Here is a 22,003-nt window from a genome sequence, read left to right as displayed (position 1 = left end):
ATTCTCCTAAAATGTCTTGTGACAACCTTGATACATGGAGAATTGTTTCCATATTTCTATGGTTACAACTTTCAAGAGTCATCTCCTATATATACCATTAATTTAGTATTTTATAAGTTCGTGTCTCTTTCATTCACATTATTGCAGTAACACGAGCTGCAGTCGCACTCCGCTGAGTGCGTACTGGATGGGGAGCTTATCTGCTAGTATGTTGCGCACTAGGGAACATGCATTCCTGCTGTACTAAATATGCGCATGCGCAATTTCTCCCCTGCTAGCTAGCTGCCACCAGTGCCAGCAGAGCAGACGATAAGGTCTGAACTTGACTTGTCCCAGACGCGGTTCAGAAGGCCATTGTGAGAGACGGAAACCCGCTTTCTTCTGATATCTATGTTCAACTCTAACACTTCCCCGGAATAAATTAAGAAGGAAGACAAAACATCGACGTGTAGTACATGGTGTGGCTCTGGACAGGAGACGATATTCCATAAGGTGTTTATGTCGATGATCCTGACCATCGCTATTTATATCTCGTTGGATGTATCGATGCTGAAATGGTAACAAATCGGTGTTGCTGTTGAATGACGTTTGGATTTGGAATCGTCACACTCACTTTATTTGGAAAGGGAAAATGGATGTTCCAGAGTTAATTTTACGGATTCTTTTGTGCTGCATGGTAAGTTATGTAAGTCAATTATTGCAGAGATTGTGTTATTCTTTACGTAAGCAAAGAGAATGTGAAGGTGTCATTTCCGCTGGAACTATTCAAGTAAGGCCAGCCCATGTCGACACATCTCGAGGCTAATTGCTCAAATCTGCATGTACCAGTTCTTATTGTTGGCTCTGGTAGGTGTTAGTGTTATGAGCGAAGTATCACTGGGCGTTCTTTCTTTCTTTTTAAAGTTTTGCAGTTCTATTGTATCTACGATTCACAACATGAACATGGCATGATTTTGTTACGTGAAAAAAAAGTGGAATCACCTAACAACAGGTAAAAAAACAACAACAACACAAAAACACCGAGAGCTATGGCCTAAATGGTTAATTCAAAACAACAGAACAATTAACGTTAGGATTCTGCCTATAAGTTAAGTCTATTGCTATATTTTGCTCGAAAAATATCGTTTGAACCAAATCTGAGCACCAGCCACAATAAGTTCCAAAGGTCAATTTTCAAACTTACAGTTAAGGGATTTTGAAAGGTTGCAATGGAACGTCTTTATTAATGATGATCTTGCAAAAACAAACGATGCGTGGTGCCGAACACTGGAAAGATCATCTTTTCTAGTCTTGTCTAGTCTTCCATATCTAGTGTGTACTCACAACACTGGGCTGATTTCAAGGCCCATGAGTTTGTTAAATATCTGGAATTGCAAGTGAAAGTTCATGAGTGTGGTTTGGGCGTTATCTATGTCATGTCATGTCATGTCATAGGGCCACCCTGTATAAATATGACTAAATAAATAAATAAATAGATAAATAAATAAATAAATAAATGTCTGCATTGTAATGGGGATTTGAATATCGTGAGTGTACGACATATACATGGAACGCAGATATAGACTAGATAGGTCTACTTACTTTTGTCACTCATAGTTTTCCCCTGCGTAGTTTAGCGTTCAGATTCTTAATCAGGCAATGACATTATTGCTTTGTAGAGTGTGACCTGAGCTCATTACAGCTCAATCATAAATCGTAACTTCAATAAAAAGCTGGAAGGGGAGCATAGATTTCATGCCTAGGACGTTGCTAGGTGGGGACAAGAATGTTGATCACGAGGGGGAGATAAAGATGGAGAAGGAATTTATAGCAGAGAAAGAGAAGAAAAATCAATAGTGATAGTTATGATGATGATGATGATGGTGGTCATTAAAATGATACGATTGACTTATCAAATGATAATGATGGCAGTAAAAGTATCAAGGATTATGATTATGATAGATGTGACGATAAGAACAGTAACGATATGAAGAAGAAGAAAATAAAAAAGAGAAAGAGGAGTAAACAAGAGAAAGTAAAGATAAAAATGTAATGATAGAGAAACAAACGAGAAATGAAGGCAAATATCAATGTACAAAACAACACAAAATGGCTCGATTTGAGAGACGCCTGTATCAGACTTTTTCTTGCGATGCACAAGCAAAGTGACAACGCAATTAGAATGTGTTGCCAGGTGTATATCCCTCATCATGTTAGTCGTAAGATATAGCAAAAACATTTGTACAGTCGCTACATCTGCCACTCAGCCGTGACCGAAGAAATCAATAGCAACACGACCCATTCACATGAGTGCGTGCTTGAATACTAGCTGCACCTGTGGTCAAGTTCAAATTTCTGCCCGTTGCAAAAGATACGTCCGAGTTGCAAGGCTCGTCCCATTCATCATAACCCTGAAGCAAGGTCTACATATCACTCGCTGCGTTACATTCCATCGGTGTTTATTTTTGCTTCTTTTCGTTTATGTATTGGTGAATATGTACAGATAATTGTATATCATTCTAGTTTCATTGCTGAAATCAAACCGTTTGATCAGCTACAATGTTAATGAGCCGTTTCCATGGAGATACATCCTAGTGTTTTGGTGTTGTTTTGCATCGTGGGCAATACGCGTCCGCACCTACCAGCTAAATAACTTTCAAGGAAGTCAGTTATACATTATACCTTAATCCTCACAGGGGAACATTTGCAAATGAAATAGCAATGGGACTTCGGGCCAGTATTGTACCTGGAGAGTTCACAGTGAACTTGGCGGGGTTGGTTGGTAGAAGATTTTGAGACTGTTTCTGATATCACCCACTACTGCAACTCGACCGCGAATCCGACGCACCTTTCAAGGTCGGAGAGGATAGACGCGGTCCTGATAGCGAAAAGGAAATCGATATGTCGGGCTACTTCTGTGTTGGTGCGATGGCATGGCCAATCTCTTGGGCCATTGTCAACGGAAAGGTCTATCATAATCTATAGTTAAAGGGGTGATACCCCATTGTTTTGATTGAGATGGGGATTCAGCCACCTTAAAACCGATTTTCATGAAATAAATTTTGAATTCCTCTTAGAATTGTATATGCTCTTTAATATTTCATAATGGGTTTCTAATCATCTCACAAAGAGTTTACACCTGAACTCCCATCTCAACCAAAACTATACCATCCCTTTAAACCCCATTGTGTCAGTTGTGCGCTATACTTGTGAGACCATGGTTAGTTCATTGGTGAGAAAGTGCTGAGTGGCAGTCTTAAACGTCATTATCATCTGATCATGAATATATTTCTATACCCTTTGGAATTACAGATACATGTACCCATTTAAACACACATTTACACACACACACACACACACACACACACACACTAATAACACACCTCATTCCCCTCATTTTGTGGTTCATAAGAAGTAGGGAGTGTGTTATTCGTTATTGAGTGCATTGGAAGCTCATCGAAATCTCCTTGGACCAGCCTACTAAAGTTTTTTATACTTTATGGGTATTTTTTTATTCCTCTAAGGACTTACTAAACTCATTTCATCCGCCTATACACAACAATCTTACTATTCGATGCATGAGTATCAATACTCAGTTTGCATGCTTGTATTCTTGTTGCTATGTTGAATAGGCTAGGGCATTTTTTTTAAGGTTGTAGGGAACGACCTCATGGGTATGCATAGGATTTGTGTTGCTAATAATAAAAGAATTTGTCATGTGGGTGAGCCAAGAGCCAAAACGAGAAAATCGTTATCTTTGCAACAATGCATTGTTTAGCTATGTGTAAATCACGAAGGTCAAACTCGTTCACAGTCAAACGACTAATTACCTCTACTAGACAATAGGTATCTAGCGCCCTATCATACGGCATTGCGGAATGTTGCTATTATTATAACAAGGCATTTTTTCGCCTGTCATTTGTAAATTGCGATTTTTTTTTTATCCTATTTGTTTCCACGTGATCATTGAGAGCGTTTAAATTTACTCTCTAATTCCCGTCTTGTATGATGCGGCAAAGATGGGCGTTGACCTGCTGAACGGAAGAGTTTGCGCCTTTGTTCCATGCCTTGCTCGGATCACGGTGGCAGGTGTCTTTTCTGTCAGTAGGACTTAACTTCTCTCCATGGAAAGTCACGATCAGAATGCCATTCGTCCCAAAGCACCCCCTCCCCCCCCCCCCCCCCCTCCAAAAAAAAAAATGATGATCAAAAGGAAAGAGGAACATGCATGTATCGGCACTTGCCCTTCGATAGCAATTACATGCTCGTCACTTTGGCATTTCGACAACTCATGCCGTCAGGAGGCACGTGACGCGATCTCCCGCGCTATTTTGCCAAGAAAACGCGAGGGATCTGTCGGGGACTGAGCTCATTGATCCTCTCGTGTCGACACTGTAACTCCCCCACTGAGTTCGGCTGCGTCTGCGTGCGCGACACGCCGTTTGGAGGACAAAAGCATCCTGGGACACACACGCACACACAAAATACACTTTTTTCAATTTGTTTATTCATTTCCGTTCAAATGATAAAAAGACAATACTCCTATGATACACAGACTGAATCTACATTCACACCCACCCACGGCAACATACACACAAACAGCCAAACATATTCCCGCTAGAATTCTTATTTTACAAGCTTGTGAAGGACCAATTCAGTGCTAATTTTCGCTGCTTTTTGTAACAATAAAAAAAAACTAATTTCATTTTTTTTCAACTGTGTAATAGTACAGAGGAGGATTTAAGAGCTTTAGAGAGAAAAAAATCAAATAACTTTTAAACTGTTCCGTTTCATCAATGCAATCTTATTTACCACCTTCAGACCTTTGATAGCTATTTTGTTTTCCTCTTCTCCATATTCCAAATGCTTTTTATATACCTTATATACTGACCGAATAACTCCTCCTGGCCTTGATTGACATGAAACGTGTAACAATGAGTACATTTGAATCACAGTATTTGATTCTCTGTTCTCCGAGTTTCCCGGTATGCCTGCATGAATATCTTCCCAAATTATATCCTTTAATATCAACTCTTATATAACTAGCTGCCGTAATGCTTTCATCTTTACACAATCACAAAATAAAGAAAAATGTTTTCATTCCTTGCCCGTAAAAAAAGAACAATGATTATCTGAAACAAGCCACACTCGAAGAAATATAACTATCTTTGTGTATACAGCTCCACGAAGTGATTCAAACAAAGATTCCGATATGTAAATTCTAAAATCTAAATTTCTTGAATACTTTTGCAGCAAGTTGAAAATTATAGTGGACCTCTCGTACTTAAAGAGTGTGCGATTTATGTGAACCTATTACAAAATGTTCATTTTTTTTCAGATGGAATGTCACAAAACCTTTTTCTAAACCTTTCCGAAAAGTTAGAATCTATTAAATTTTACTCATCATCAGTGGAAGACGTCACGTTAACCAGCAACCAATCATAATTATCTCCCTCCTTTCAAAACTACAGGTCTGTTAAATTCGCAACACATTGGCAATATATCTGCTATTCACCCCCTCCCAGAATAAACAATATGGGTCTAATACCTTCTTCATCAAAGTAATAATGTAATTGATAGATTTCTCTCTTGCACAAAATATTCATAAGATATCAGTTTGCCTTTGATTAAGAAATATTTATCACACACACTCACAAAAAAAAATGGTTCTTCTGTTATGGCAAATGATAATGGCAGGACCGTCTGGTAAAACAGTGTCAACACGGAAGTGGCTACCCTGGAGGAAGACAACCATAATATCATTATTGAGTGGTCTGTGATTGACAATAACAAAGAAAAGTCATTTGTGAGAAAAGGCGTGTTGGTTTCTGGAAATTCACTGAGATAAACATCGGTGATGTAATGAATGTTCATGTAATCCATGTAAATGGTGCTTATTCCAGCACATCCACATGATATCAACAAAGTATTCATTTACAGCCAAGTATTTGGCAATAGTAATAGAAAAATGTGGATGTGTGTGTTTATGTGTATGTGCACGATGTGTATGTGTGTGTGTGTGTGTGTGTGTGTGTGTGTGTGCACGTGTGCGCGTTATGCACGCCAAGTAGTATGATAGAGAAAGAGAGAGGGAGAGAGGGAGAGATTGGGTGTGAGAGACGGTCGTGAAGGTGTGTTTGTGTGTTTGTTTGGGGGAGGGGAGGTGGCGGCTGTCTACTTTATGTCCGGAAAAAAATGGAAACTCATTAGGACAACGCAAAATTGATGTGCATTTGTTTCCGAGATCCACCTCTGCCCAACCGTTTCCTCGCCCACACTGGAGCTTTAGTTTTTCTCTCACACAATTTGGGTCAAGCGTGTCACCGCAGGCTGAAGCATTATCCACCAAAATCCGAAAGTGCGGCAGAGTGACGCGGCGGTAAAGAGTACAGTGACTGTTCCATTTTGATGATTACGGCATTAAATCCAAGAAAAGCAACAAGATTACAACAAAATTATATAAAAACTGACAGGCTCCTTCAGCAGAGCAATGTAAATGCTGCCTTCAGAACTTTATTTTCTTGTATTTCCTCACATGTGTTGCATCAAAGTAACTTACATTTGTAGTGTGATAAAGCGATACAAGAATTGGGTTAGATAGTGTGTGTATGTGTGTGTGCGTTTGTGTGTGTGTTATGTTTCTGTGTATGTAACTATGTGTGTTAACTATGTGCCTCATGTGTATGCTGGGTGTGTGTGTGCTATGTTCTCGGGTATTTGAGTATGTGTGTGTAGTGTGTGTGTGAGTGTGTGTGAGAGTGAGTGGGTGAGATGGAGCGGGAAAGAGTTCTTATAGGACACTATTTTGAACGCTGTCATGTGACAAAAAGAACGCCATAACTCTCATCAAGTGTAGACCATTAAGTTAAACCAATGCCGTTTTTCTCGTATGAGAATGAAGTCAAATTAACGATACGACTATTTCGGCAAGTATACGTACTGCACATCTTCAATTCCATGTATCACCAATCATGACATTATGTTACCATTTCCAGCCTACCGAGAAGAACTAAAGCAAACGTACAAACAAACAGACAATTCAACATAAATCATTTTAAGAATGTAAGTTATCAGAACAAGAACAACAACATCGGGCAGACATGAAAACATCATTCTCTACCAGCGTACGAGGAAGTGAAATTCTGATCAAGTTTTACGTACTCGTTTTTTTACTAGAAGTGCTAGTTTTTTTCTCTGTATACAAGCAAATCAGAGTTGCTTGTATACTCAGGAAACGCTTGAAAAATGAGGTAGAGTTAGTCTGGGCCATAGTACATGCATTATTCTTGCCGCACATTAGGTATGATGGATGATACTCGATCGTAGGAAGATAGATGGGGGGGGGGGGGGAGCGAAGAATCACACGAGGACAACATAACACTCAACGCAGGATTTCGCTGTGACCGTTTTTTTTTTCCCTCGTATTATCAGAAAACGCTTGAATATAATCACTAGTACTTCTAGTCTGGGAAATGGTACATGCACTACTATTGCAGCACATTAGGTATAATGGATGATACTCGATCGTAGGAAGATAGACGGGGGGGGGGGCGAAGAATCACACGAGGACAACATAACACTCAACACAGGATTTCGCTGTGACCGTTTTTTTTTTTTCATACAGAAAAAAAATATTTTATTACAAGCTTTCGTCTGATCCTGGTTGCACAGAGTAGGATATACTTCAACGTTTGAATATCGCAGCACTGACTATACAAGATAATTTTGTCATATCTGAATATCCCTAAACGAAATATGTCGACTCATAGGATTTTGTTGTTGTTGTTGTTGTTTACCCCATTGTGTTGACATATCCCAATTCTATTATCATGGTTATGTATTATGATGTGGTAAATACTGTGCATCACATACTATGTGTGCGTATATATATATTATATATATATATATTACATATATATATATTATATATATAATATATATATTATATATATATAATATGTATATATATATTATATATATATATATATATATATATGAGTGTGTGTGTGTGTGTGTGTGTGTGTGGCAAGATTGGCGTAAATCTTAGTGGTCAGTAATATTTGTTTAAACCTCTATTGTGTAGCTGGCCTCGTGGCCTGATGATAATGACAATGAGAGATCAATACCACTATGTCTCTCTCACACTGGTAGCCACTTGCTGTCTACTGCCACCTGTGCCTTACCCCGCTGTATCATTGACGGGTGTTGTTCCCAGTTTATCATATGTATGAATCTCAGAGGAGGGTTGTCGATAACAATACAAATTTTCATTGTGTTGTTTTACATTACTATGGTAATGATTGGAGGGAAATGTTTGATTAAAGATTGTAGCAACAGAAAATTAGAAAGTATTTTCACGACCTCGTTGCATGTCTCTTACAGGTGCCATTTTTCTTGTCTTTTCATGCGGCACATTGATTCATAAAAGTTTATTATCATATCATTAACCATGACTAATTCTAATATCAAACAACTAAACTAGTTGCATGAATGCATTTTCATGTTTTGCATAATTGCGCAAAAAGAAAATTTAAGCAGACGCCAAAATGTTTCCCATCCTCCGAAGGAGAGATAACACACGTCAGGCAAAGTGTATCGAGATGTATAACATGGAAACTTAGATGAATAGTGTATACATTATTCACTCTCTGCAAGAACACATTGTTTGCGTAGGAGTACTCGTTATATTTGTTTGCCGACAGTGGCAGGTTTTATCGGTTACACTTGATATGCACATCAAGCACACCTCATATTTCTCCAAACTACCTTTCAAGGTTTCCATATTATTTTAGGCAAGCATTAGAAAGGAAAACTCGAGGAAAATCTCTGTGGGCACATGTAAAACAAAGGTCATAAACACGCGAGGCCAGCTTATAATTCCTTTTTACACTATGAAAATGAAAATCATACGAAAGGAACAATATGTAAACATAAATATATATGAATGCATATATTGATGAAGAAAATAAAGTACATATATTTACATACCTACATGCATACATACATATATATATACATTATATTCAGACCGACTTTCTTACACAGATGCATGGGTACATGCATACGTTACTACAGATGTAGATAGGATATAATTATATATATACATATATATATATATATATATATATATATATATATATATATATATATATATGTATGTATTTCTTTTTCAGGATCCAAGCTAGTTTTTCCTCCCTCGAATATACCGGGTGTGGCAAGTGATGGTGCTCTCAGACATATCATTACGGGGCGATGAGCATGTAAAATAAACAGTAATCATTGCCCTACCTGTATCACGCTCCGACTCATTACTCATCACCTTCAAATGCAATTTTCTTAAGGTTTTTTTTCTCTCTCTCTTTTTTTGTGAGCTTTGTTTTGTTTTGTTTTTTTTTTTTTTTCACCCGAACAAAATATCGCTGGAGCAGAAACTCATCAGCGCCAACAGATGTTTCTCAAATCAGTGATGATACGCCAGATCTAGAAGGGGAAAAAAGCTCGCATGTCGACGCGAGCGCTAGTTCATTAGTACGTATGTTTCATGGCTTTGCTAATTCCTAATTCCTACGGGAGGGGAAAGAGTGGGAGGAGAAGAGAAACTGACATACATATGTATTTGTGTATGTGTCGGTGTATATATGTGTTTATATATATATATACATATCAGTTTATTATGCTACCCTCAATGAGGCACCGCGCACGTTTGGGAAGGGAACTATCTCTCGCACTATATATATATATATGTATATATATATATATATATATATATATATATATATATATATGTGTGTGTGTGTGTGTGTGTGTGTGTGTGTGTGTGTGTGTATTCATGCGCACATGTACATATAAAAGAAATGATAGATTAAGTAGCAAGGTGGATAGTATCAAGACAGTCCATTCCAAGTACTGGACAATTTGTGTCCCTACGATGTGATAGATTTCTCTCTCTCTCTCTCTTCTCTTTTTATCTTTATTATTTCTATTCCTGTGGCATGATAGCTGAACGACAAAGCGAACCGTAATTCTACAGGTGAATAAGAGCTAGGACAGGTTCAGCAAAATTTCCGATTTACAACACTCACAATATCACCGTAAAGCCTCGTTTCAGTGGAAAGAAGAAAATCTTGCTATATGTATAGACGATTGACGTAGTGACTCTTTCCCTCACTTCGCTTGATTGCGTTAAGATTTGCGTATTTCTTGGTACGTCATTAACCATGACCCTCGGCTAATCTAACAAAAGTTTATAACATGCATGCAACCATTTGCTATGGAATCTATAAGAGAACAAGGCATGAATAGATAGCATTCCTGATTGCAGTTTCTGGTCAAGAATATCCTTCGGGTATTCTTCGCGATGTTTCTTAGCCTACGAGAGTCGAGTAAATTAGACCAGCAATGAACGCCTTCATCATTATTACAAGAATTGACAATTAATGGTGAATAAAAGATCATCTGTACTTTTTGACCACTATATAAATACCTATTACCGCTTTTAGAGGGCAATGAAACCATGAATCCATGAAGAGAATTCTGTGGTATAGCATGACACTTTCAATGTGAATTCCACTGAGAAATAGTCAGTATTTTCATTAATAGGAAACAGAGCATCGGCACACTGCCATGTACAGTTGGAAGTGTCGTTATTTGAAACGTGGGAAAATGAGCCAGAGTTGTATGCCTCTTGGGAGTAAATGAAGTTATGTGACGATAAGTAAATTACAATTCCATGACTTAAGACTGCATGGTGGTGGGATCAGCTGATGTATTTCACATGCCGGTCCGATGATTACTTGAAACATTCAGAAGTTACATTAGGAATTCAGGGTACACATGAATGTGTAAAGTTTCAAGACAAAAACAAAACAAAACAAAACAACCTCCGCTCTGCAACCTCGGGAGTATAGCACAGCGTTCACCTTCCGTCGTTACTGTCATGGAAACAAAGGATGGATTCAAAGCAATAGAAAAACAAAATGTGCCAAAGTTATCTATAGATGAGTCAGTGGTGGGTGTTTTTTTTTTTTTTTCACGAGAATCTTTAATCTAGCCCTGAATGGTGTAATCATTAAGTCATGATTAAGTAAAACTGGTCTGGCGAATCTCTCAGTCCGCGTCGGCACCGTCGACTAAGCAAGCGCACGAAAGTGCTCCTTGCTCAGTGATTAACAATTCGGTGCTCGGTTATTAAGAAATCCATACGCGAGCTTGCTTTCTCAAGATAAGGGAAGACTTAGTCTCCCGCGCCATTTCTATCGATACCACGTGTCTTTCGCGGCTTGATAGAATTCCCATCAATAACATGTGTCTTGTGCGGGGTCAAGAGTTCACACGTGGTCATGACATAGTCAATGGCATATCAATATTAATGACAACGTTAAATATGAATTGATTTTTTCGTTCCTAACATAAGATATTTTTTTCAACAAAAAGTACACGAAAATTAACCATGGGTCAGAATGTTGCCCTGCCTGGCGATCAGGCCGATAGCAGCATGTGTCTGATTTTTTTGCCGCTTAACCCATCAAGTCCCGAGAAACAAACCAATCCGTATAGTTCCACTTTACGCATGAGCAGAAAAGGGTCACTCGTGATAAGAGGCATGCTGGTTCTTAAAGATTCACTAAGATATGCATCTATGATGCAATGATTATTGATGACGTAATTAATGGGCCAATTACCAATCAGTTGTATCTTAATATGATGCATATCTTCATTACATACGTTGTTTCCGACAACCAGTAAGCTTTCGAAAGCCTTTTCCTACAGAATGATAATAAACATACATATCCAAGCAGATTTCGAAGTATTCAAATATGTTGAACAGGAACGGAATACAATGTAATGGAAACGAATTACATATTTTTTTGTTCTGTTTTGTTTTGTGTTTTGGTCGTCGGGGATTAAATATCTACAGATATGACAAATCTGGCCCCATTTATGACGCGCTTCTTTTTAGATTTCATTTGTTCTATTCTTTGCTCTCCACTTACTTTTTCCTTCTCCAATATTTTTTTTTTTGTGTGTGTATGTGTATACGTCATTGCTGGTATACAGACATCATTTCCGCGTGGTATTCAACTTAGCTAACTATGTGCGAAAGCGTGTGTGTTTTATGTGTACATAGTGTTTATTTTTGTGTCGTTAGTGTATTTGTATTTGTTTGTACTGATCTACCCATTTCCGAATTTCAGTACCGGGTCGCTGTGTTCCTCTTAGGAAATATACCACGAGTATTATCTTACTCTATATCGAAAATGTATCGCTTGTTCCCATTACCCTTTTCGTAGCATTCATCAGTCATTGCTATACGAGTATACTATGACATTTCTTATGTTTATGTCATGTTATCTTGAGCAAAAAAAAAAAAAAAGAGAAGAGAAGATGATGATAAGTCAAAGGCTGAATTTATCATTCGACTTTCATGGAGCAATATAAAGGAAATGAGCTAAACAGACATAGAAACCACAGGAAACCAGTGGGTTAGGTATTGGGTAGTTCAGTGAAGCAAATTGACAGCAGACAAAGAAAAAAGGAAGAGGCTAGATAAGTAGGTCAGATAGTATCACATACGGAAGGACAAAGAGCGAAAGAGGAAAGATCTTTGAAGCAACAAACTGTCGTTGGTTACTACTAATAGCTAATTGGGAATGCTTATCGTTATTATAGACTTCCGGTCACGGACAATAATGCAGTGCCGTCATACCTGAGTAGTCTTTTAAGGGGTGGACCCGATGGTCGCTAAAGACAATCGACTGTTAGCGATATGCCTGCAAATCATGTTGCTAACTGTCAACAACAAAACATGTTACGACAATTGTATAACAAGGACAATGGTGACATGATATCCTATGTTGTATGCCACCAAACCGCTGAGTAAGCTAATCATGAGCTCGTTGGCAGTGACCCTGGTGTATCTATCATGTTATACCAAGGATCATTTCTAATCAACAGGTTTAAATAGTGATTGCTCACCCAGTAAATATCATCCCGTTTAAGTGGCTTAAATGATGTACAGTGTTTCCCCCTGAATTTTATCATTGTTATCATTATTTTGGTAATAAGCTTTTCGAGGCAACGCATTATATCATGTTCTCACCACATCATTATCATTACCCATTTGTCATTTGGATATCCATAGCGCTAGACGGGTCGAGGTAACTCAAAGGGGTATATATGTTTTCAGGATTAATGGTGAATGAAAACCGTTCTTAACACATCATTACTTGTTCGTTTGTTCCTAATTGTTTAGCAATTCAATCGAAGATCCACTGTCTTGTCTTGTCTTGTCTTGTCTCTTGCCTCAAAGTTATAACCATATAGATTGTAACATCGTACTGTAACAATATTTGCTAATGCGTTATGATGGCAAACGTCTTTACATATCGTGCATTATATAAGCCAGTTCGTACTTAGCTCATGGGCACGTTGGTACAAATGACCTTCTTTTTTCTCAATTGGTTAGGCACTTTAATCGTTTTCTAAGAGACATTATTCGTACCGGGAAGCTTACCAGACGTAACAATTCATGGAATTCGTTTTCAAATAATAAATGAACTTGCATAGACCAGGTGACCATAATGGTCCGTCAATCAGCCATCGGGGAAGCATCCATTTCATTGTTTTGCTTTGAATGCATTAAAAAACTGTTTTATTCATATTGCCAAATACCAGGTTTGCTGTCAGGTGGATGTACTGGCAAGCAACATTTACAAGAATGACATGAATAATCACTATATGACAGATGCTTATCTCAGTGAACTTAAAAACCAACGAGCCTCTTAGTACAAATGACCTTTTTCTGCTCATGCGCAAAGTGGAACTACGAACTGGCTTATTGGCACAGGTGTAATATCACCAAAGAATATAATACTAGTACATGTATATCATTTCCATACTGAGAAATTACTCTCAGCCGCAATCGCAAACAGTATGAAAATTACAGACCTATAATACCAACTGTATAACTATACAGCCTAAAAGGTCATGTTGAAAGAACAGAAGTAGACATCACAATTTGTTGTCCTTTATGACTATATACAGAAGACATCAAGAGCAATTTCAAATTCACGAAAATGAAAAATTATTAGTTCAATAAGTTACCAAAGAAAGAGTCTCCAAAGAAAGTAAAATGTCTATGTTCTCGTCAAAAAATGAAGTAAGATTTGAATTGAATTGAATTGAATTGAATCAAATTAAATTGAAGAATTGAATTGAATTGAATTGAAGAATTGGATTGAATTGAATTTAATTGAATTGAATTGAATTGAATTGAATTGAATTGAATTGAAGAATTGGATTGAATTGAATTGAATAAGTTGTTGTAATGCCACTGCTATTCAAAAGGACCCCAACATTAGGGTTGGGTTGGGGCGGCATCATGGACGACATACTAATTATCCTCACCAAGGTTGTTCGCGACTGGCATGATCACGACATGATCTCCTCCATGTATTAAATCATTGGTTCCCTGATCAAGTTTTGACGTATATAGCCAGCCGGATTAGATAGCCAGTGTTAGTGGTTAACAAAAGCCTCGAAGTGCGATTTACTGTAGCTGTAAAGATTACGCATGAAGTATATTCTTACGTACGACTCGACCTACCAGGATAATTACAAACAGAGCATGTGAAGTAATCTTTATGTTGTTTTCTATAATTCTTTCCAGGATTATCATTTAAGGTCGATCAACATCCTCGTAAAGCTCAACAATAAACGGAGAGATGAAAATATCCGGCTATTAAAAGAAAGAGGGGGTGAGAGAAGTTTACCCTGGGATTTCTTAACCGCAACAATGAACTTCAACGAGTACAATGATGAGCGCAGGAGTTTGGGAGGTTAAAAGAGTGCTATTGTGGACTTGGAATAAAAGGGGTAGGGAAACAAAGTTTAGTGTAAGATCTCATGATTCCGTCCTGCCTTTGTGCGTATAGATCAGTGTTGATTGGGAATTGGAAAAAAAAACAATCATGAACATTTCTGTTAAAGGTACGCTACATTCCATAATGCAAGTGTCACCTTATTGTGTGCAAGAACAAGATTAACATTTTAACTGCACCAACCGCGATGATGTTGTTCTGGCTTCTTTGTCGATGACATATAGATGCAGAAGTCACTGAGTTTGTCTGAATGGTCAGGAAGAGGGCAGCTGGCCTTTAGCAATATCATAAAAATGGTATTTCCTAGACTTGTCGACATTGTAACATTTGATGAGCAAAACATGGGGGGGGGGGGGACCAAAGACGGCTATCCTCGTGCGAATTGACAAGTGGATACCGTCTGATTGAAATAGCATACCGATATCTAAATGAAAATACATAAAATTATCATTATCCTGTTAGCTTCGCTATACTTTGTCGCTGATCATTGACGTTTGATCTCACTCCCAGTAATAATAAACACACAATTGCTGTATTTGTATAAGCCTGGCCATTTCCTAAAGATCTGGCTGTCTTCAAGAGCATCTGTCATTCAATCACAAACAAAGCTAAAAGTTTTCTAAGTTACTTCCTTTCAAGTGTCCTCAGTCAACCCTGGTCCGTAATTGTGATTAGAATGTCGGATGGAATTGCATGTAATTGTGGCACTTGCTGTTTTAGCTTCTATCCTGTCAGTGTGAACTGCTCTTATATTAATGGAGTTTTTCACAACTTTCCGGAATAACGTTAACTTCAAAAACATAATCTTTTAGAAACAGCTGTGGTGAGAGGTACGCGTGTGACAGCACGATTGGGTGTTAATGAAACGAATGATCTTTTGCAGAAACAGCCTTTTTTCGATTGATATCGTCATTATTGCGTAATAGACGATGAGATATGCTATCATCACATTCAATTTTTGCTATCATAAATGGCTAGCCTGAAAAGTCGACTCTTTTTTTCAGTGGCAGTTTAAAGGCACTCTGAGCATGTTATAAAGGAACATAAGAATAGTTTACATTTCCATCACTTAACCCGAGAAGGGTGAATCCACACCTGACTCTTCCGCTTGTTTGTTTTTTTATGACATTGATTCCTCTAATCGGTGGTGCATGGCTTTATTTGTAACAACTTGTCAAACAGGGATTCATTTAAATTATTTTTGACAAAATAAAGCAATTTTTTTTCTAGATTGCATTCAATGACGGCATTTATAGATGCACGCGGAAAGTAACTCTGTAAAAGAGAATCATACGATCGATGCACACCATATGTCAAAACCACGAAAACATCAAGTCTGGAGTTCATCGTACTTTCAAGATTGCGATGTTTCTCCCTCTAAACGTCACTGAGATCCATCGCGTGTTATCATGTCTTGTGTGATACTGTCATAACAGTAAAGGGATCTGTTACTATGTGTTTGGTCGAGGACATAGAGTTTTGCTGCAAGTCACACGTATTTCCAGACGATATACCTTTTGCCAGGATTGCATAAACACTGGCACGAAAGCATTTTTAGTATTTATACGAGGAAAATCTCACAAACCTAGATTTTACGACGGTATAGATGCGTTCAGCTAATATTTTATGGGCAAGCGATAAACTTGTGATTTGACATCGAACGTTATTTACTCTGATATCAGACTTGGGATGCCCGGATAAATTTTTATCGAAATATTAAAGGCGGGCATGAGGCAACGTTTTAGGATAGTTAGGTCGACAACTTATCTGTCATAGACTCAGAGGGTCCCTGGTTCGGTCTTGTGTCATATTGCAATTCACTGTACAAGTACAAAAATCTCATCAAATATAATAGGAACAAAATCTTCTTTCCCATAAAACCATACATGCCATGGGAAAGGCAGGGAGCTAAGAAGGTAAATTAAGAAGGTAAAGGAGATGATGATGATGTTTTTGATAATGATGATGGTGATGGTGGTGGTGGTGGTGGTGATAATAATGATGATGCAAATGACGAAGACGCGTGGATGGAGGAAGAGATAGATGGGACAAAAAGAAGTAAATGAAAAGGAAGAAAAAAAAGGGAGCAAACAAGGAGATGAACGTTGTAGTGTTGTAGAGGAAAATCAGACTCCGTTTCCATATATAGCTCATCGCGGGGCTTCGATCATTCATCCTATAACTCTTACTAGTATGTGGGAAAACTCTAGACAGCTGAATTTTGCAGAGTTTTTACGTGTTTATATCCAGAAACACTTAATCAACAGAAAAAAACATTTTCTGTCTTGGAGCAAATATGATGGTATTCGAGAAATCATATCTTGTTTCATTATCGTATCAGCTAACATAAATTTACTTTCTTATTATTATATCCAAAAACACCTAGTCGAAAGAAATGTGCATTTCTTGACACTGAGCAAATATAAAGACATTGTGTTTCATCGTCATAGTTTAAGATATATACCTAGAATTTGAAATAAATTGTCCATATGAAACTGGAAGGATTATAGGCTTACCGAATTTCCTTGGTGATGAGTTCCGTTTCTTGATAATGTTTTTAAACGGTCCCATAAGCAACACGGAAAAGCAATGCAGATGAGGAATGGAACATACAAACATGACACATGACCATTTCTAATAATTGTATTAATCTTATCTTTCATCCTCTTCTGGCGACTTGAACTATAAGGCATTGAGATTGTTAAAGACTCTTAAGACAGGGGTCATTTCTCTATCTATCTGTCGTTCTTTCTCTCTTTTTTTCTTTCTCTCCCCCCCCCCCCTTTTCTCTCTCTCTGTCTCCCTCTCTCTCTCTCTCTCTCTCTCTCTCTCTCTCTTTAACATAGATATGAGCTCTTCTTCCTGCAGTATACGATGTTGGGAAAATTTAAAGTGAAAGGCGCGAGTTAAGCTGAACTCTGCGTTCTAGAAAGTTGCTATTTTTAATACACTGTTCATAACATAGTTAAGTTTCTCCACGTTTGCGCCCACTATTAAGATATCAGTGCCATCTGCTGTCAGGAGCTAACCTTCTGCATGTCGAAAAAGAAAGAAAATGTGGATGACGTGGATCAATGATTTCATTAGTTGAACCCCAATTTCCATCAACCTAATTCCCCGTGTTGTTAATGACGCCCAAGGAGTTTACTCTTCACCCGCCACACTCCGTCACCATTTTTGTGAATGCAATCTCTGTAACACTGCACCACACCATGAACAGGCCTTGCTCTATAGGAAATGATGGTGAACCATGGTTGTGGTAGCGATTGGTAATACTGATTTTTCTTTCGATGATAGTAATGATATATCGTATCTATAAAGTGCATGATAATCATCATTAATCCTGCATGTATTTGATAGTCGTCTGAATATGTCGACAAATTAGTAAGTCGCTTAAAGTCATGGTATAGTTTGGGTTGAGATGGGGATTAAGGTTTTAGCTTTTTGCAAGACAAGTCGAAACCACTTATATACAGAGCATACAATTCTACGAGGAATTTAAAGTTTATTTGATGCAAATCAGTTTTGAAATGGCTGAGATATCCAAAACCCAAGTGGTTTTGATAGAAGTCGGACCCACCTTTTATTAGGACCACTTTATTTTACTTGGGGTTTGTTTTTGTATCTCAGCCATTTCATCACTGATTTCAATCAAATAAACTTTAAATTCCTCTTAGAATTGTGTGTTCTTTAATATTTCATACAAATGGTTTCAAATTACCTCGCAAAAAGCTAAAACCTGAATCCCCTTCGCAACTAAAACTATATAGTATATCCCTTGAAACGGCAACTACTACAGCGGACAGTGTCAGCAGGTCTGCGTTGAGCCTTTGCTTACCTCGTATCTTGGCTGCCCTATATGAAAGACCCAATAATTCCCCTCTGAGAGAAAGATATAGGAGAGAGGAAGAGAAGGCTAGAGAGACAGAGGAGGGGGAAGAGAGGGGGAAGAGGGGGAGAAAATAAAGGGCGAAGGGAGGGATAAAAAGAAAGATAATATGGCGCTGGATGCCTGCGCTCCAGCCAGTCCACTCATCAGGGGGTATGTCAACATCATGTTCTCTGTCGAAAAATGTTTCAACTCTTGACTCCGCGAGGCGGAAATGAAGAATTAACCCCTTCAATCCCCAGCGTCTCTGCCCGAACCTCCCCAGCCTGTTTACTTTTATTGATTTAAAGTCTGAAGCCTGGCTGAAGGCTTATAGTCCGGGATAAATACGGTAATCACATGATCACCGCGGTATATTTCTTGGACGGAATATCAGCAGAAGTGATGTTCTTGTAAAGACGCTCAAAGTGTCTTGCGTAAACGTGTAATCCGTCGGGCGAACTTGCAGATGAAAAAAAAAAGTGCTTATTTCTTCATGCTGTCTAATCCATCCTAAACCCGGTTCTCATAAGACTTAAGCTTAATGATATTCAATTTTCTGTATACGGTAACATATAACTTACAGCTGAGACATAAGCAAATAAGCAAACATAATTATATGAAAATCGTCGAACACAGAGGCAGACATAAAAAGAACGTAGAAATTCTCCGAAGGGAATTGAAATAATGTAGTCATTATTTTGTAGATTGTTTCATTTTGCTGTAGAGTTATTAACATTTTGTTCACCTTCTTATTGAAAAAAGGAGTACAACATATACCTGCCTTCTCGTGAGTATATAGGAATAGATCATTCCATCAAATATAAATGTGCCTATTATAGTCCCGTTGGAATTGACGTCTATTTCATTTGAATAGTACCTGTTGTTGTAGTTTTGTTCCTGCAACAAAATGGAAATGTGGCGATAGGCGACGGTTTGTTTTGAACATGCGACTTGAATTACATGAAAAGTGTTACATAGAAAACCTAATGCTTTGGTCTTGCATACTGTGTTTGCTAGCATTAGTCAAGATGTTCCAAGGTCCTGCTTGCTGAAAACACTAGTCATGCTAGAAGTATTGTTGTGTGGGTGTAGGCCAGTTTGCTTCTTCCTATGTTGGCCGTAGAATGGAGTATGTTGTGCTTTCGGGATTTTGAACTGTCTTGGAAAAAGAAATAATGAAGAGAGGAGAAAATAGGGTCAGATGTCATTCTGATACAAGGAAAGTGACAGATTCTTTTGCCTTTTTCCTCTGTTGATTTCTCTTGGGCAACCCCTTGCGAACCGTACCATATTATCATGGCGGAGATTACACCGAATATTCAGATATATACAAAATGAGACAATGCAAAATGGCATATGGTCGAACATTTGACACTTGTTTCATTCTCTTTTTTTAGATTTTGTACGTAGTCCCTTTCTAAGCCTATCTGCATAATAATAAATAATACTACGTTGAGATTAATGAGAATAATGCATTTTCTCGGTGACCTTCAGCTCGATAGTTTGATAGTCGTTACAAACTGAATTGTTACTTTAGCGTGACGTTTGCAACCTGTGTCGTTACTGGTCTTCAAAATACTATTATATTAGTAGGTTGAAGTGATGTATCTATGGCGCAGAATACTTCTTGCTGATACAAACTCACGGTCGCGCGAATATATAGTGTCTATCTTGGTGTAAGGGTCCTTGGACAAATGATAATAATAATAGTTCAAGATCAAGTTCAAGTTCAAGGTTGTTCTATTTTTATCCATCTCAACATAATCACTAACATATTCTCAGAATGCTTTCTCATGCGCATTCCATTTTTCATCATTACAGTTGTGTACTTTGTGCTCAGTGATTTGTATAGCATACGAATGTAGCAATACCTTGCGTTAACGGTTTTTGATATGTATGTCATGTGTTTTTTTTATCCTTGTGGAATGATGGAAATAAATGAAATGAAAACGTTCATGGAAATTGCGCTGTATGAATTAATGTACTACTATTACTACTCCTAACTACTACTAATAATAATAATAAGAAGAAGAATAATGATAAAGGTAATAATTATAATAATGATAATAATGATGATAATGATAATGATAATGATAATCATAATCATGATAATCAGAAGAAGAACAACAATAACCACAATGATAATGATATCATTGTTACTCTTATTGTTATCATTGTTATTATTGTTATTGTTATTATTATCATTATTATTATTATCATCAGTTCAATTCAATTCAGTTCAATCATAGTTTATTTCCAATCAACGAAAATCAAAAACATAGTACAAATTTCCAATCAACGAAAATCAAAACATAGTACAAAGTATACATATCATGAAATGATATTGTTCAAACATTTGCAAAAGATTCATGTAGTATCCGAGATAAATTGTATAACAACATATATTTATATATATATACAATAATTAGGAGGACAATACATATATACTTCGTGGGCGTGCGGAAAATAGATTCGATTATGGAAAATAGTGATCCACTAAAATCATCATCATCACTATCATTATTATAGTTATTATCATCATTACCTTCTGTAGTGAAAGCAATGTTATCCCACGTATTTCTTGCATCGTCATGACCACAGTTTTATAGCTATATAGGTAACCATACTTTCATGATGTTACCCGTGAGAGGAGCGGGGTATTGTCTAAGATGGGTTGTAGCATCTTCTTCAAGGTCGTGCGAACCCTATTGCAAGATTCGATATGGGAACCCCTATGCAATCCAGAGTCATATCCCGTAGGCCACCATGCGCCCACATCTATGATTCAGCAGCTTCCCCCTCCCCCTTCTACCTACCCCTCTTCCTCCCCCCCCCCCCCTCTGCCTGCCTGTCTGTCTGTCTGCCTGCCTGTTTCAAGAACCACTTCATGCAGGTATATTATAGATCCCGCAGTTTGTAGCCGAAGATCGGAATGCATTTTATACTACATCAGTAACAATTACTGTATGCTCTTGATCTTGGTACGATTAACGGTCACATAGACGGTATGGCGTAAATCCGTCTTGTCTTGATTTGGACCAGTCCCTCTGGGGGCTTCGAAATGCGGAAGTAGACATTCCATCATCCGTTTTCAATTGCATATCAATTGGCCGTCTCAGCCTTCGATGGCGATTTTGTTTTTTACGCTCATCAGAAAAAGGCGAAGGATTCTGAGGTGAAATCCTCCCCAGAGTATTTAGGCAAAATATGACGGGGATTTGTCATAACTTCCACTTGCCTGGTAACGGATGTTTCTCTAGTGTACTATGACAAA

At 37.9% G+C, this 22,003-nt stretch overlaps 1 protein-coding gene across 1 annotated transcript in view; it reads left to right on the top strand.

Annotated features, from left to right (window-relative positions):
- Positions 1-327: 327 nt before the first annotated feature.
- The window catches only part of LOC139743637 (uncharacterized), a gene marked incomplete at its 3' end in the record, with an annotated part of 41,724 nt that continues 20,048 nt past the window's right edge, over positions 328-22,003 (top strand). The window contains exon 1 of the mRNA XM_071654105.1: positions 328-685. Coding sequence (XP_071510206.1) covers positions 632-685 — 54 coding nt within the window. The remainder of the gene's footprint in view (positions 686-22,003) is intronic.

The sequence above is a fragment of the Diadema antillarum genome, unplaced genomic scaffold (genome assembly GCF_040938485.1).
Source record: "Diadema antillarum isolate AM-2024a unplaced genomic scaffold, OU_Dant_1.0 seq00001099_RagTag, whole genome shotgun sequence".
Lineage (NCBI taxonomy): Eukaryota > Metazoa > Echinodermata > Echinoidea > Diadematoida > Diadematidae > Diadema > Diadema antillarum.
This window is presented reverse-complemented; position numbering and strand designations above follow the sequence as displayed.